General features: G+C 39.1%; 2 protein-coding genes across 3 annotated transcripts; one reads left to right on the plus strand and one right to left on the minus strand.

Moving 5' to 3' along the window:
* Positions 1-340: 340 nt before the first annotated feature.
* Positions 341-12,470, minus strand: mrs2 (magnesium transporter MRS2). 2 transcript variants are annotated; one of them, XM_061050947.1, is made up of 12 exons: positions 11,551-12,470; positions 10,894-10,958; positions 10,568-10,604; positions 10,253-10,365; positions 4,767-4,928; positions 3,624-3,754; positions 3,305-3,421; positions 3,095-3,164; positions 2,864-2,946; positions 2,391-2,508; positions 1,737-1,850; positions 341-1,421 (listed from the first exon to the last, which is right to left on the minus strand). In XM_061050947.1, the coding sequence occupies exons 1-12, from the start codon at positions 11,933-11,935 to the stop codon at positions 1,359-1,361; spliced, it is 1,458 nt and encodes a 485-aa protein (XP_060906930.1). In that variant the 5' UTR covers positions 11,936-12,470; the 3' UTR covers positions 341-1,358. The 2 variants fall into 2 exon arrangements, with proteins under 2 accessions (XP_060906930.1, XP_060906931.1); XM_061050948.1 differs by lacking the exon at positions 10,894-10,958 and having other exon boundaries at positions 11,551-11,682.
* On the plus strand, positions 5,178-10,242 carry LOC132984217 (integrin beta-1-like). The gene is made up of 7 exons (XM_061050949.1): positions 5,178-5,353; positions 5,941-6,192; positions 6,308-6,518; positions 6,614-6,749; positions 6,984-7,284; positions 7,365-7,643; positions 9,818-10,242. The coding sequence occupies exons 2-7, from the start codon at positions 5,942-5,944 to the stop codon at positions 10,008-10,010; spliced, it is 1,371 nt and encodes a 456-aa protein (XP_060906932.1). The 5' UTR covers positions 5,178-5,353; position 5,941; the 3' UTR covers positions 10,011-10,242.
* Positions 12,471-12,696: the final 226 nt, after the last annotated feature.

The following is a 12,696-nucleotide window of genomic DNA, read 5'->3' on the forward strand; positions in this document are numbered from 1 at the left end:
TTCTTCGTGTATTGAGGTATAAAGTGTATCAATAGAAAAACAGAATTTAAAGCTGTAGATATAGCTCCCTCCAGCGAAGAAAGTGGTTACAACAGCATACGACCATCATAATCACATCCATACCCTCACTCAGAACCAACAGATGACTAGACTAAAATAGAAAATCTTTAAACCTTTTTGTTTTCATTTACAAACATAGAAAGCTCACTTTCATTTTGTACTTTATTTCATAACTATGGAAATAATGCCTGTTTTTATGGCACTTTCCACTAACTATATCACATGAATGAAGAAAACAAACACATAAATTACTATACCAAATCAGTTACTTAAAAGCTAGTTTATCAAATGGTGGAACAATTTTATTCCTGAATGTCAATCATTTTAAAATTAGGACCTTTAATACAATTTCTGTAATCTACAAAACATACATACAATAAATACCTATATTCTTAATGACCTGGTTCCTAAAACATATTCAGTTTGAGCTCTTTTTTTATAGATCGTTGAGGTATAATAATTTCTACGGGCTTTGTCTCACCATCCTAAATGCACATGATTTTGATTTTTTGTTGTCAATGTGAATAATATGGCAGTGGAGGGATTTATTGTATTAAACAAATCAAACGTGGCTTTTGCAATCCAACCGCCTAAAATGTGTACCATCTATCCTATGTGACAAACATATTAGATTCCGGATTATTATCTGTCACAGTCTTGTTTGCCATCACAATAAATATTTCAGAAACAGAAAAAAATCCTCTTTGTCCACTCAGTTTAAAAAAGGAGCAGGTTTTTGAGAACACATTGAACATACAGTAAATAACATTTAATTATCCCTAACAATAGACTTCATACATTTATTTGGTTAACATTTATTTAAATTAAATTAGTAACCTTTAATTGCTTCAACACTTTTCTTTTCCCTATGAAATGAGTCAACATACTACTGCATGTAAAGCAGTTATATATGTCAAGTTACCAATGCTGCAACTCGCCCACAACTCCACCCACTCAAACTGAGATGACGGAGCAGTACTGTGCCCACATGTCATATGACTGATCACAAGACATCTCATCAAGCATCTGACAACCTAAAATCAGTGCGAGAAATATACTGATAGTGGTACAGTGTACCTGTATCACATTTGAGTCTCCAGACTTTTGAATGGAGTCTTAAACTCTGCTGTAGGCATTGGAGATAACACAAGAAGTGTGTTTGGAAAAATTAAGATTTTGAGTCCTTGAAGAGAAGTCAGGAGCTCCGTGGTGGTGAGATAACCGTCTTGAAGAGTCTGCAGGAGGTTTGTTGCATTTTACAGAGGGGAGGTAGATCGTCATCATCATCATCATCATCCTCAACATTTGACTCCTGTCCTGTTGTCTGATGCCTTCAGATTTCGCTTCCATACTGGAGGGATCTGTATCACACACACACCAGAAACGACAAAAGATGTCATCTTTAGCCACTGTTTAATATATCAATGTTATGTTAAATTATGTTCTCTCATTCTAAGAGAAAAAAATACAGGGTGAGAAAAAACCTTAGTACATGAACATGCAGAGGGAAAACATGCACTGACCAAAAGAGGTGCTTATAATGTACATATCAATCTGTAAAGGGCTCTACTACTACTGTGTGTGTGTGTGTGTGTGTGTGTGTGTGTGTGTGTGTGTGTGTGTGTGTGTGTGTGTGTGTGTGTGTGTGTGTGTGTGTGTGTGTGTGAGTTTATTACAAATGGGGGTACTGAAGGCTCTAAGTGTCGTCCCAGGAATGACAGTAGTCGTCTCCATATCAGCCCGCTGCCCAAGAACATGAAGCCAGTTACCAGCCAGAAAACACGAGGGTCCTGGTGATAAAACCAACATGACAACACATAAATACATATATGTCGTTTAATAAAATGTGATGTACATAGAGGATACATAGAAACTACTCAGTGATTTAAGCTTTTTAAATATAAGTCATTTTATCTTTATTTTTTCTGTAAAATGTCAAAAATTCAAAATCAAATTTGAATATAAAGTTTGAGTTCATCAGACTTACAATAAAAAATCATAAAGGCTTACAACAATAGGAAATTACAATTTAACAATTCACTTAGCAGACGCTTTTATCCAAAGCGACGTACATCAGAGAGTCAGTACAACACTAATCCATTCATACATCGAAGCAGCGGGAGCAATGTGGGGTTAAGTGTCTTGCCCAAGGACACATCGGACATATTGCTCAGCTGGGGATCGAACCCTTGACCTTCCGATTGAGAGGCGACGACTACCAACTGAGGCACAGCCGCTCCTATCTAATTCAAAGAAACGCAATCCCTATATATGAGCAGTTGTTAACAACACATACCAGATGTGAAATCATTTTTAAGGAGCAGTCTCACCTCCTCAAAGCACGACGTCAAATTCATACCAAAGGCCACTCCTATAAGACCAAATAATGTAAGAGAGAAGGAACCCATGGTCAGCTGCAGGTTCAGGCGCATCATCACATTACGATGGCTGGAAAGAAACAGACAAGGACTTAAAGTTCTACTGCTTATTGGACGGTTTAAAGGAGAGTATCAGAATCTATCAGGTCTGTGTCAAAACAATTGTCCTGTTCCAAAATGTGCGTTCAAATACGTTGTAAACCACTTTTATTTTCTTTTTTACTTTGTAAGTCAAATCCATATCAAACAATATTGATTAAGTGGTAGAAATTGAAACAAAATATTATAGAACTCAAAAGGGTTTATCTACTTGGGTGTTCAATTTTAAAACGGCAGCTCCACCTAGAGGTCTAATAATCACTGTGTGTTCAGCACTCCGCTGTTAGAGAATATATATACTCCTTCTGTATGCCCAGTGTGTGTACCTGTCCAGATTGATAAAGATGACACTCTCAGAGTCATCTATCAACCCTTTCAGCTCTCTGGCCTTGTTTCCCAGCTCCTCAGCCTGTATAAAGTAATCCACAGTTATGCTGTTATTCTAAATATTATTATAATGTTGCAATAATTCATTGTTGAGCAGAAATGATCACTTAAAAACAAAAGATCAATAAAAGATGAAATATTATAGTGATCTTATTGTTGTTTAGAATTACCTGCATATAATAATTCTCCAGTAACAGTTCCATTTCCTCTGCATGGTCAATTCCCAAACTGCTCTCCTCACTAGAAAAAGGAGGACAGACTGAATAAACGACACATGTAAGCTAAAAGGTTCAGACATCACTATGATCATTTATATGACGGAGCTGCTCTATTACTTTCTTATTTCAAAGGTGAAATGATTGAGGACATGTGCGACATACAAAATTCTTGGGTCTGTCCACTTGGTGAGACAGAATTCTTCAATGATCTCATCTTCATCCAGAATCTTCAGCAAGGAATCCTTAAAAACCTTTATGTCCGTCTCCAACTCAGATAAGCTGTCAAAGAGAGACAAGAGGGAAACAGAGCACCAAAAAAACTCTGAATATGTGATGTCATTATTGAGTATAAAAGGTGAGGTACTAGTAATGCAGAGATGCTAACCCTGTGTTGCATTAATAATACAGAGAAGCAATCTTGATGCTATTGACCATCGTCGATAAAAGCGTTTGCAGCCATGTGTATGATTGCTTGTGTTACCTCTTGCTGGTCTGCAGCAGTATATGGAGTTTACTTCTATCAGCAGAGAGAATTTTAGGATCCACCAGTGACTCCAGGGTGTCCAACATTACTGGTTCCACATCATTCAGCCGGGCTTGTAGCGTGTTCACCTGTTCATAAAAGACAGACACAGAAATATAATGCACAATCATGCTGCACCCTATCTGTTCCTCACGTGTTGTGACAACCTGAATAATCTGTTGTCTTCACCACGAGTCTACATCCTCCAAAACTCCCACATTCACTACCATTCCCGTCCGTCTACTCAGCGATCCGTTCAGCATTCGCGCCACTATTCAATTCAAATCTCTCACTAAGTCAGAGCAGAGGATAGAGCAGCAGGAGAGGAAGGTCACTGTGTGTAAGATCGGAGCAGCTCGCTCATTGTGCCTTTTAATCCCTTCATATGATATCTGCCCTCTGATCATCATCAACTCCGGTTTGTTCTTCATTCACTCCACCAGTCACAACCTTTGGTTACAACTCACAAACCAGCAGCCAAGACCTGACCCAAACTGTTTTGACTGACAGTTAGTAAAACTAAACTTTATTGTTTTGTGCCTTCTGGTTATTTTTATTTGCTACTTTTCGAGAACTGAACGTATTTAATAAACTGAACTGAGAATACAGTTTGAACATTTTTGTGTGTTTGAACTCAGTAAAAAAACCTGGAGAGGAATTTTAACAAGGATTGTTTTTTCCCCCTCTTGACTGAAGGATTGTGGGATTTTAAGTTGTTTTGTTGTATTGGAGAATATTTTGAGTGTGTTTTAGGGTTTTCATTATTTCCTGAGTTTCACTTGTATAAGAATCTTTTGCTTTCAGTTCAAACTTCCACTGCATTTTGTGCTGAGCATTTTTAATGTCGGTCTCTCATACAATGTAAGGGTTTGCATTCTGATGTGTTCACTCCTTATGTGTCGTTGATTTCAAACATACCCTAACTAACAAACTAAACTTCAACTAAAAATAAACAACAAAACTACTGACTTATCTTAAATGCCAGGAGGGAGACCTGGCTCGCATCCCTAAAACAAATCATAGAAAATAAAACAAAAAACGTATCTCAAAGAGTGTGTCTACTGTCTAGATTAAAACATGCTTAAATAAACTGACAGTCACCTTGTGCTGCAGTATGGCCTCCAGTGCTCTGAACTCAAAGGGCAGAGTGTGTGTCTGGGATGCTAGCTGAGGGGCTAAGTCCAGGACCAGCCAACGCTCCAAGCCAAGACCACGAAAGTCCAACACCAGCAGGGACTGCGGCGTCAGGATGGCTTTTAACAACTGTGGAGAAGCAGAAAGATGAGGAGCGATGAGCCGCTTTAGAAAACACTCACATGTATTCAGATCATTAAAATCATTATCTGAATGTAGGGCTATTCGTCATAAGACTTTAGGATTGAAACCAGTGTGGAGAACTAGATCTGGAAAACAACAGTCCCAAAGTTTGACTCTGATCTGTAAATATGTATATAGTGAGACCCTTGACCAGTGGGTCTCACTGCAATCCTGCTCGCTGATTGATCATCAGAAACCAAAAAAACATTAGCACCAATCAGGCTCAGGGATCGGATTATGCATCCTGCTGAAAGAACAAGCTTCACTAGCAGACAGCAGATAAATAACTGAAGCTCGTCAGAGTGACCTCGTCTGCAGAGGAAGATAATCCCAAGACACAGCTACAGTACAGAAGGATTTATATATTCCAGGTAATGTAACACTAGTGCTCTGTATCTGTGTTGTTGTTTTTTAACAGGAAAATTAAGAACAGAACCTGAGAAACCAGAAGCATGTTATAGACAAAGAGACAGTCACAGGTATACTGGGCTACTTGTTGCATCTGCAACAGCTGCCACTTAATGACACAGCTGATTAAGATTATTTATTTGTTTTATTTTTATTTTAGACATAAATAAAGTTTCTACTGCTTCCTCTAATATATAAAAAAAAAAGAAGCATGTAGATATATAGTAATACTTAAGGAGTTACATAAGAGGACAACATTTTGACATTACAATAGCCATGCAAGATCTCAAATGAAAATTATTTTAATACGACGTTGAGATTTAAACAGGAGTGACTTCAGGCATGCAGCTTCAACGTTTAGCAGTAAGATTAAATGATTAACATATTTTAAGACATTTTATTCCTAATTTTAGTGTAAAATTATTGCCCCTCAAAAAGACAATTTACAAAAAGGACATCCTCTTACATTCTCTACTTTATCAACTCGTACAACTGATGTCTTCAATAAACCTTCTGAGAACATCACTGCAATGCTTTACTGTCCCCGCAGCATGGATGTGAAGCTGCTCGGTCTCAGCCTGCTGCTGGTTCTGTTTTGTCCCGGCTGGGCAAAAGAAAAGTGTCTGAAATCTGCCTCCAGCTGTGAACAGTGCCTCCAGTCCGGCCCTGAGTGTGCATGGTGCATTGCACCTCAATCAAACATCCGCTGTCACACCTCAAACGGCCTACAAAGAGCAGGCTGTCATAAGAGTAACATCTATAACCCTCAGGGCAGGGTGGATGTGGTCAGGAATGAGATCAGGTAATTATCCAGGTTTAAGTCTCTACTCCCTTTCAACCACATTAGAATATGTAGACATTTTTTTAAGACTGTAATGACTTCTACAACATTGTATCTTCCTGCTGAACTACTACAGAACAGAGCCAGTAAATGCAGTCGCTTGGTTCTTGCAGCCCCAGGAGCTCTCCCTCAGATTGAGGCCGGGTGTGAGCCAGTTCTTTCCTCTCACCATCACCATGCCAACAGACCAGCCAATCTCAGAGGTAAACTTGGTCAACAGCTCTGTGCCAACAGGAGTCAACATCACATTCAGGAGTGTCGTGAGCGGAAACCCACTCGTTATAGAGGTCGGTAAAATGACACTGTACAAAAGATTTAGAAGAACTTTCTCGTAGAATCTTTGCTCCTCCAAAACAAAAATGAACTTTTTTTTTTTCTCTAGGTGAATGTCGAGGCAGACCAGTGTCCAAATGAGATACAAGACTCAAACCAGAGTCAGAACCTGACTGGACCCTGGTCTGTCCACATCACACCCAGAGGCTTTACCCTGGGGGTGAAGTTAGAGATCACTTTGGAGTGTGAGTACAACTTCAGAAGCATGCTGTGATAAATACAAGCAGCTGAGTATCACAAACAAATCAGACACAGACAAATGTTGAAATAAGTCCTAGAAGGGTTAAAATAAAATATATAATATATATATATATATATATATATATATAATAAAAATATATATTAAATATTAAAAATGTTATTTTATGGTATAACAAATGTCTTTTGGAAAAAATAAGACTATTAGATATTTCCCCCAGGTCAGTGTGAGTGCACAAGCAACCGTGAAAAGAACAGTCCCAGCTGCGGAGGACATGGGTCTTTGGTGTGTGGCCAGTGTGAGTGCAACGAGCCTTACACTGGACTACAGTGCCAGACGGATTCATCTTATTCACCAGACGACGACTTCTGCCACCCAGGCCCCAATGCCCCAGCGTGCAGCGGTAGGGGAAAATGTGTGGACAGCTTCTGTGAGTGCGACAAGCCAGTGAACCCAGCTCAAATATACAGCGGACACTTCTGTGAGTGCAGCAACTTTGACTGTCCCAGGCACAACGGCAGGTATGATCATTAAATGTGTCATTTGTCAACACTACTTTACTGTGGGAATACTATAAGACATATAATTTGTAATCTGATAGAATATGTGGCAATCATGGGAGGTGCATTTGCGGGAGCTGCATTTGTGATGATGATTGGACGGGTGAGGACTGCGGCTGCACCATGGACACTTCTCGCTGTATGACTACAGACAACAGAGTGTGTAACGACAAAGGGTTGTGCGAGTGCGGAGTATGTAGATGTTCCCCAGAATACGCAGGCCCGACCTGCGAGACCTGCCCAATGTGTCCAGGCAGATGTGTGCAGCACGGAGACTGTGTGGAGTGTCTCGCGTTCAGGACAGGAGCAAAGAAGGACAGGTGAGAGCTGGTTGTGGAATCAATTCATAAATAATTGAACTCATTCAAAATGAAATTTAACCTACGCAATACACATATTAATGCTGGAATACCATCTTCTTAATCTTGGGGATTGTACAACTTCTTGACATTCAGCGACTGTTTCAATGTCTTCCAGTCAGGTTTTAGACAAAATCACAGCACTGAGACAGCCCTGGTTAAGGTGTTTGATGACATCCGTTTAAACACAGACAGTGGCAGAATCTTAGTTTTACTTGATCTCAGTGCTGCGTTCGACACAGTTGACCACAATATATTACTCGACCGACTGGAAAACTTAGTGGGTGTTTCTGGCACAGCACTAACCTGGTTTGAATCCTACTTAAAGGACAGGGACTTCTTCATGTCTACAGGTAACTTCAAATCTGAGCAAACAAGAATGACTTGTGGAGTTCCCCAAGGTTCTATCCTGGGGCCTCTTCTGTTTAACGTCTACATGCTCCCACTAGCTCAGATTATAAAAAAACAATAAAATAAATTTTCATAACTATGCAGACGACACAAAAGACTGAAAACCACAGACCAGGCAAGAAATCTAGGCGTAGTGATGGACTCAGACCTCAATTTTAAAAGCCACATTAAGACAATTACAAAATCAGCCTACTATCACCTGAAAAACATATCAAGAATTAGAGGACTGATGTCCCAGCAGGACTTGGAAAAACTTGTCCATGCTTTTATCTTCAGTCATCTTGATTACTGTTACAGTGTCTTTACAGGTCTGCCTAAAAAAACAGTCAGACAACTGCAGCTGATCCAGAACGCTGCTACTAGAGTCCTCACCAAGACCAAGAAAATGGATCACATCAGTCCAGTTCTGAGGTCCTTACACTGGCTCCAAGTCTGTCAGAGAATAGATTTTAAAATCCTGCTGCTGGTTTATAAAACGCTGAGTGGTTTAGGGCCAAAATACATTAGTGACCTCCTGATTAATTACGAACCATCCAGACCACTCAGGTCGTCTGGGACAGGTCTGCTCTCTGTCCCCAGAGTCAGAACCAAACACGGAGAAGCAGCGTTCAGTTTCTATGATCCTTATATCTGGAACAAACTCCCAGAAAACTGCAGGTCTGCTGAAACTCTTAGCTCTTTTAAATCAAGGTTGAAGACTCACCTGTTTACAGCTGCCTTTCATTAAACAGCTTTAATAAGATTTTAAACTTTAACTTTAACTCTGCACTGTAACTTTGAACTCTTTTTATATTTTTACTTTATTTATTTCAATTAATTTCATTTTAATTATTTTTATTTGAACATATTTTCAAATTTAATACTCTCAGTGATTTTTAAATTCTCTATTTTAATGTTTCTTTTCTTTCCTCTGTCATCATGCTTTTGATGTCTTGTGTGAAGCACTTTGAATTGCCTTGTTGCTGAAATGTGCTATATAAATGAACTTGCCTTGCCTTAAAAAAATTACTGTTTTGGTTTCACTTTTAAAAAGTACATGGCCCCAAGTTATCTTGATCATATTAGTATATTCAGTTTGACACAAACAAGGAGTGCACAAAGTATGTAATATGTTGAAGAACATTTTAGTTGAATAATATTTTCAATCGCAGGCTAGCCGTGGATACGACAAATAACAAAGTTAAAGCAAACAAACAAATTATGGTTCCTGTTGTGTCTGGATATTTCAGCAACTTTGAATTAACGATGAACCGAGTTTCCTAAAAATAAGTCATTGTGGGGCGCTTGGTGGCGCTGTGGTTGGTGCGCGCGCCCCATGTATGGAGGCTGTCGTCTCAAGTGGGCGGCCCGGGTTCACATCCCACCTGTGGCTCCTTTCCCGCATGTCGTTCCCCGCTCTCTCTCCCTGATTTCCGACTCTTATCCACTGTCCTATCTCTCCATTAAAGGCATAAAAAAAGCCCAAAAATAAGTCATTGTGTTTTTGAATTTACAGTTACCATTATATTTGAGGAAGAAGGGTTACCAGTCAATTACTTCTTCTGTCATAATTCTACATTCAATAGAATTACGTCAAGTTATGTCTGACATGGCAAATATACGCTTTAATTCCTGTTACCATGGTTATCTCCATCAAATTAAACTACAAAGTTTAGATCATTTGTTTTTTTCTCTGTAGTGTTATATCCAAGTTTTACATTTCTTGATTTTCCACTCATTATTAGGTGTGACCAAGACTGTGGCTACCTCACCGTGACAGTGATGGAGACCGAACGGAGTTCACCTCAACCAGGAGAAATTCTCTGTAAAAAGTTAAGCCATGAGGACTCTTGTGCCTTCAACTACACCTTACAGAGGATGCCCTCCAGAGGAGAACGGGCTGTGGTTTGGCCTAAAGAATGTCCTTATGCCCTTTAGATGTGATGAACAAAGGGAGAGGAATGTCTGTAACTTTAATGTATCTTGAGGACAACGTCAGCTACATACTTTGAGTCTTCATTTGTTCTAAATATCTCTGGATTAAAGCACCAAAAAATGTGTAATTTGGTGAGGAGGAAAAACAGTCATAGTTTTCATTTGTTGTCATAAATGTTTCCTAATCAACAGCGAGATTAAAGATGATGTTGTTCTGTCGAGGGCAGAAAAGAAACAGAGCATACCTCCATTCTTATGATGATGCAGTTGTTTCTCGCAGTGAGGCTGGTGCTGTGCTGAAAGCGAAGGTCTCTGGCCTGAAGACTTAGCTCCTGGCAAAGCTCGGTTTTCTTTTTCTCTGTAACGGGAAAAACGTATGTAAGTAGGGAATATTCACGCGTGCTATGATTCCAACAATATATGTCTACGTTTATCAATTAGATTCTGATTTCATACAGGAAGTGGTAACCTAAGGAGTAGTCATACTTAAGATAAAAGAGATATCAGTCAGCAGTCTCAACATTCTCTACAGATAAATAGGATTTATCTCTAACACTTACCAAAGGAGGTCACATTTCCCTCTTGGTCAAACTTCATCTGTAAAATTAATAAACAAGAAAATCTTTACATTCACGCAGTCATGGTAATTTGAACTATCAAAACTTGTAGTCTACTTTAAAGCATAAAAAAAGGATTAAACTGATACTTTTATAAAGACTTGAGATAACATTTGGTATAAATTGGCGCTACACAAATAAAGATGGATTGATTGATAAAAACAGCTGTGTCTGAAAGTCTGCACCAGTTTCACCAAAATAATTTCACTGTAAAGCACATGTGACTCAGTATTAGCCCCCGTTAAATAATGAATTGCTGCATCTCTTACCACTACAAACGCTGGAGACACACTGGACACTGGGGTGTCTGTCACTCTGTGACGGACAGACGACACTGTTCAAAGAAAAGATCAAAAATACCACATGTTAGCTTACCGGTACAGAGTTTTAAGCAAATCAAAAAGGTTCTGTTTTATGTCTGACTACAGCAGTAAGGGAATAAAATATAGTCAACCATGTTTTTTGGACACATACAAATATTGGAGAACTTAAAACAAATCTGGAAGCAACATAACTGTTATTCCCTGTCCCAAAAACATGTGACCTCAGACATGCTTGTTATTAAAGCTTTGACAAAGACATTCACTAAGGCAACATTTACAGTCCAGTAATAATAGTGTTTTAGATGACCTCTACATACATGCTTCTCTGTAAAGCAAATCCTTGCTTCTTATTTACAGAGTATAGACAGACAAGCTAATACCAATTTATCATTAATAAGATAATATCAATAAAACAGGCCTGCCAAGTTATCCAACAAAACATAATGCAGAGATTTATCGACATTAAGTACTGTAATCATGACAACATTTCCGTCAAGTTATTAACAAATAAGAGACTGTAACTGAACACTGCAATAATTACATCTAAAAAACAAGTTTTAAATCACCATTTATCAACCTATTAAGACTCTTTCTAATTCTTACCAGGCCATGTTGTACCTCCTTGCAGCAGGCTTTCCTTTCTGTCCACAGCATACTGAGTTCTTTTGGGTTTACATCTTGAGAAAGGCAGTTTTTGACTGTACAGTGTACTTGAACCACTGTAGCTCTGGTTGTTAATCCACAGTTTCCTACTTCCAGGTGGCACATTGTCATTCAGATGGGAGAATTCTGAACGAGCATCACAAAGTTTATATGTTCCAGTTATTCTTGAGAAAAAATGACTGGCAGTGCTGAGAAGGCGCTTTGGATAAAAGTTCCTATCAAATGGTCCATACATCCTTTTGCAGTTCATACCGCTCGCATGCAGCATCTTGAGTAGCTTCCTCTCCACACCGGGACAATATGCAGCCTTCACACAGACTGACATACTGGACTGAAGGACTGATGTTCATATGACGTGCAGAGGAACCACGGTGAGGTGACAGAGACCAGGGCGACGAACTGCTTCCTCCATATGACTTACTGTGTGTTTAACCCTTACCTCCTCACTGTGCCCTCGAGTTGTTTTAAAGTTTGACAATCCAGAAATGCAGGTAAAACAAGAATAAAAAAACGCGTTTATAATAAGTGTGAGCAAATATTTATTAACATTAACTACAATGAAGCCAGTCGTAGGTTGTCTTATCTCGCCTTGCTGTCACACTTGTGTTTTTTCAACAGGGACTTGTTATGCTACTTCTGTTAGCCGCTAGTATCAGGGACAACTTGTGCTATTTTAGTTGTTATCAATTTACAAAATCAGCGTGTCAGTGAGGGGAAAAACAAGTTACACGTGTAAATTACCTGTCGTTAGCTACAGTCTTCTCTAAATCAACACATTAAGTCGTGTTTCAGTCCCTGAACACAACTATTCAGGTTAGCATTTTAGAAAGAACTAGCACACTGGAGGACAGAGGCATGAGCGCAGTGTCAGCCCATAATGCACCGCGGTGACAACGACCGGCTACCAAAGATCGTCTCTTGTAAAGTACATTACTCGTACTGCAAAATTGAATAGTATTTTGTTACAGGTGTGGCCTAGATTTAGAGTAGTCCGACCCCCAAATATAGAGAAATGTTAATCCGACATCTATGAATACATACTGAAAAGGTTTATGATCATAATAAATGTATTAATTTAGGCTTATA

This window comes from Labrus mixtus, chromosome 11, assembly GCF_963584025.1.
Source record: "Labrus mixtus chromosome 11, fLabMix1.1, whole genome shotgun sequence".
Taxonomy (NCBI): Eukaryota; Metazoa; Chordata; class Actinopteri; order Labriformes; family Labridae; genus Labrus; species Labrus mixtus.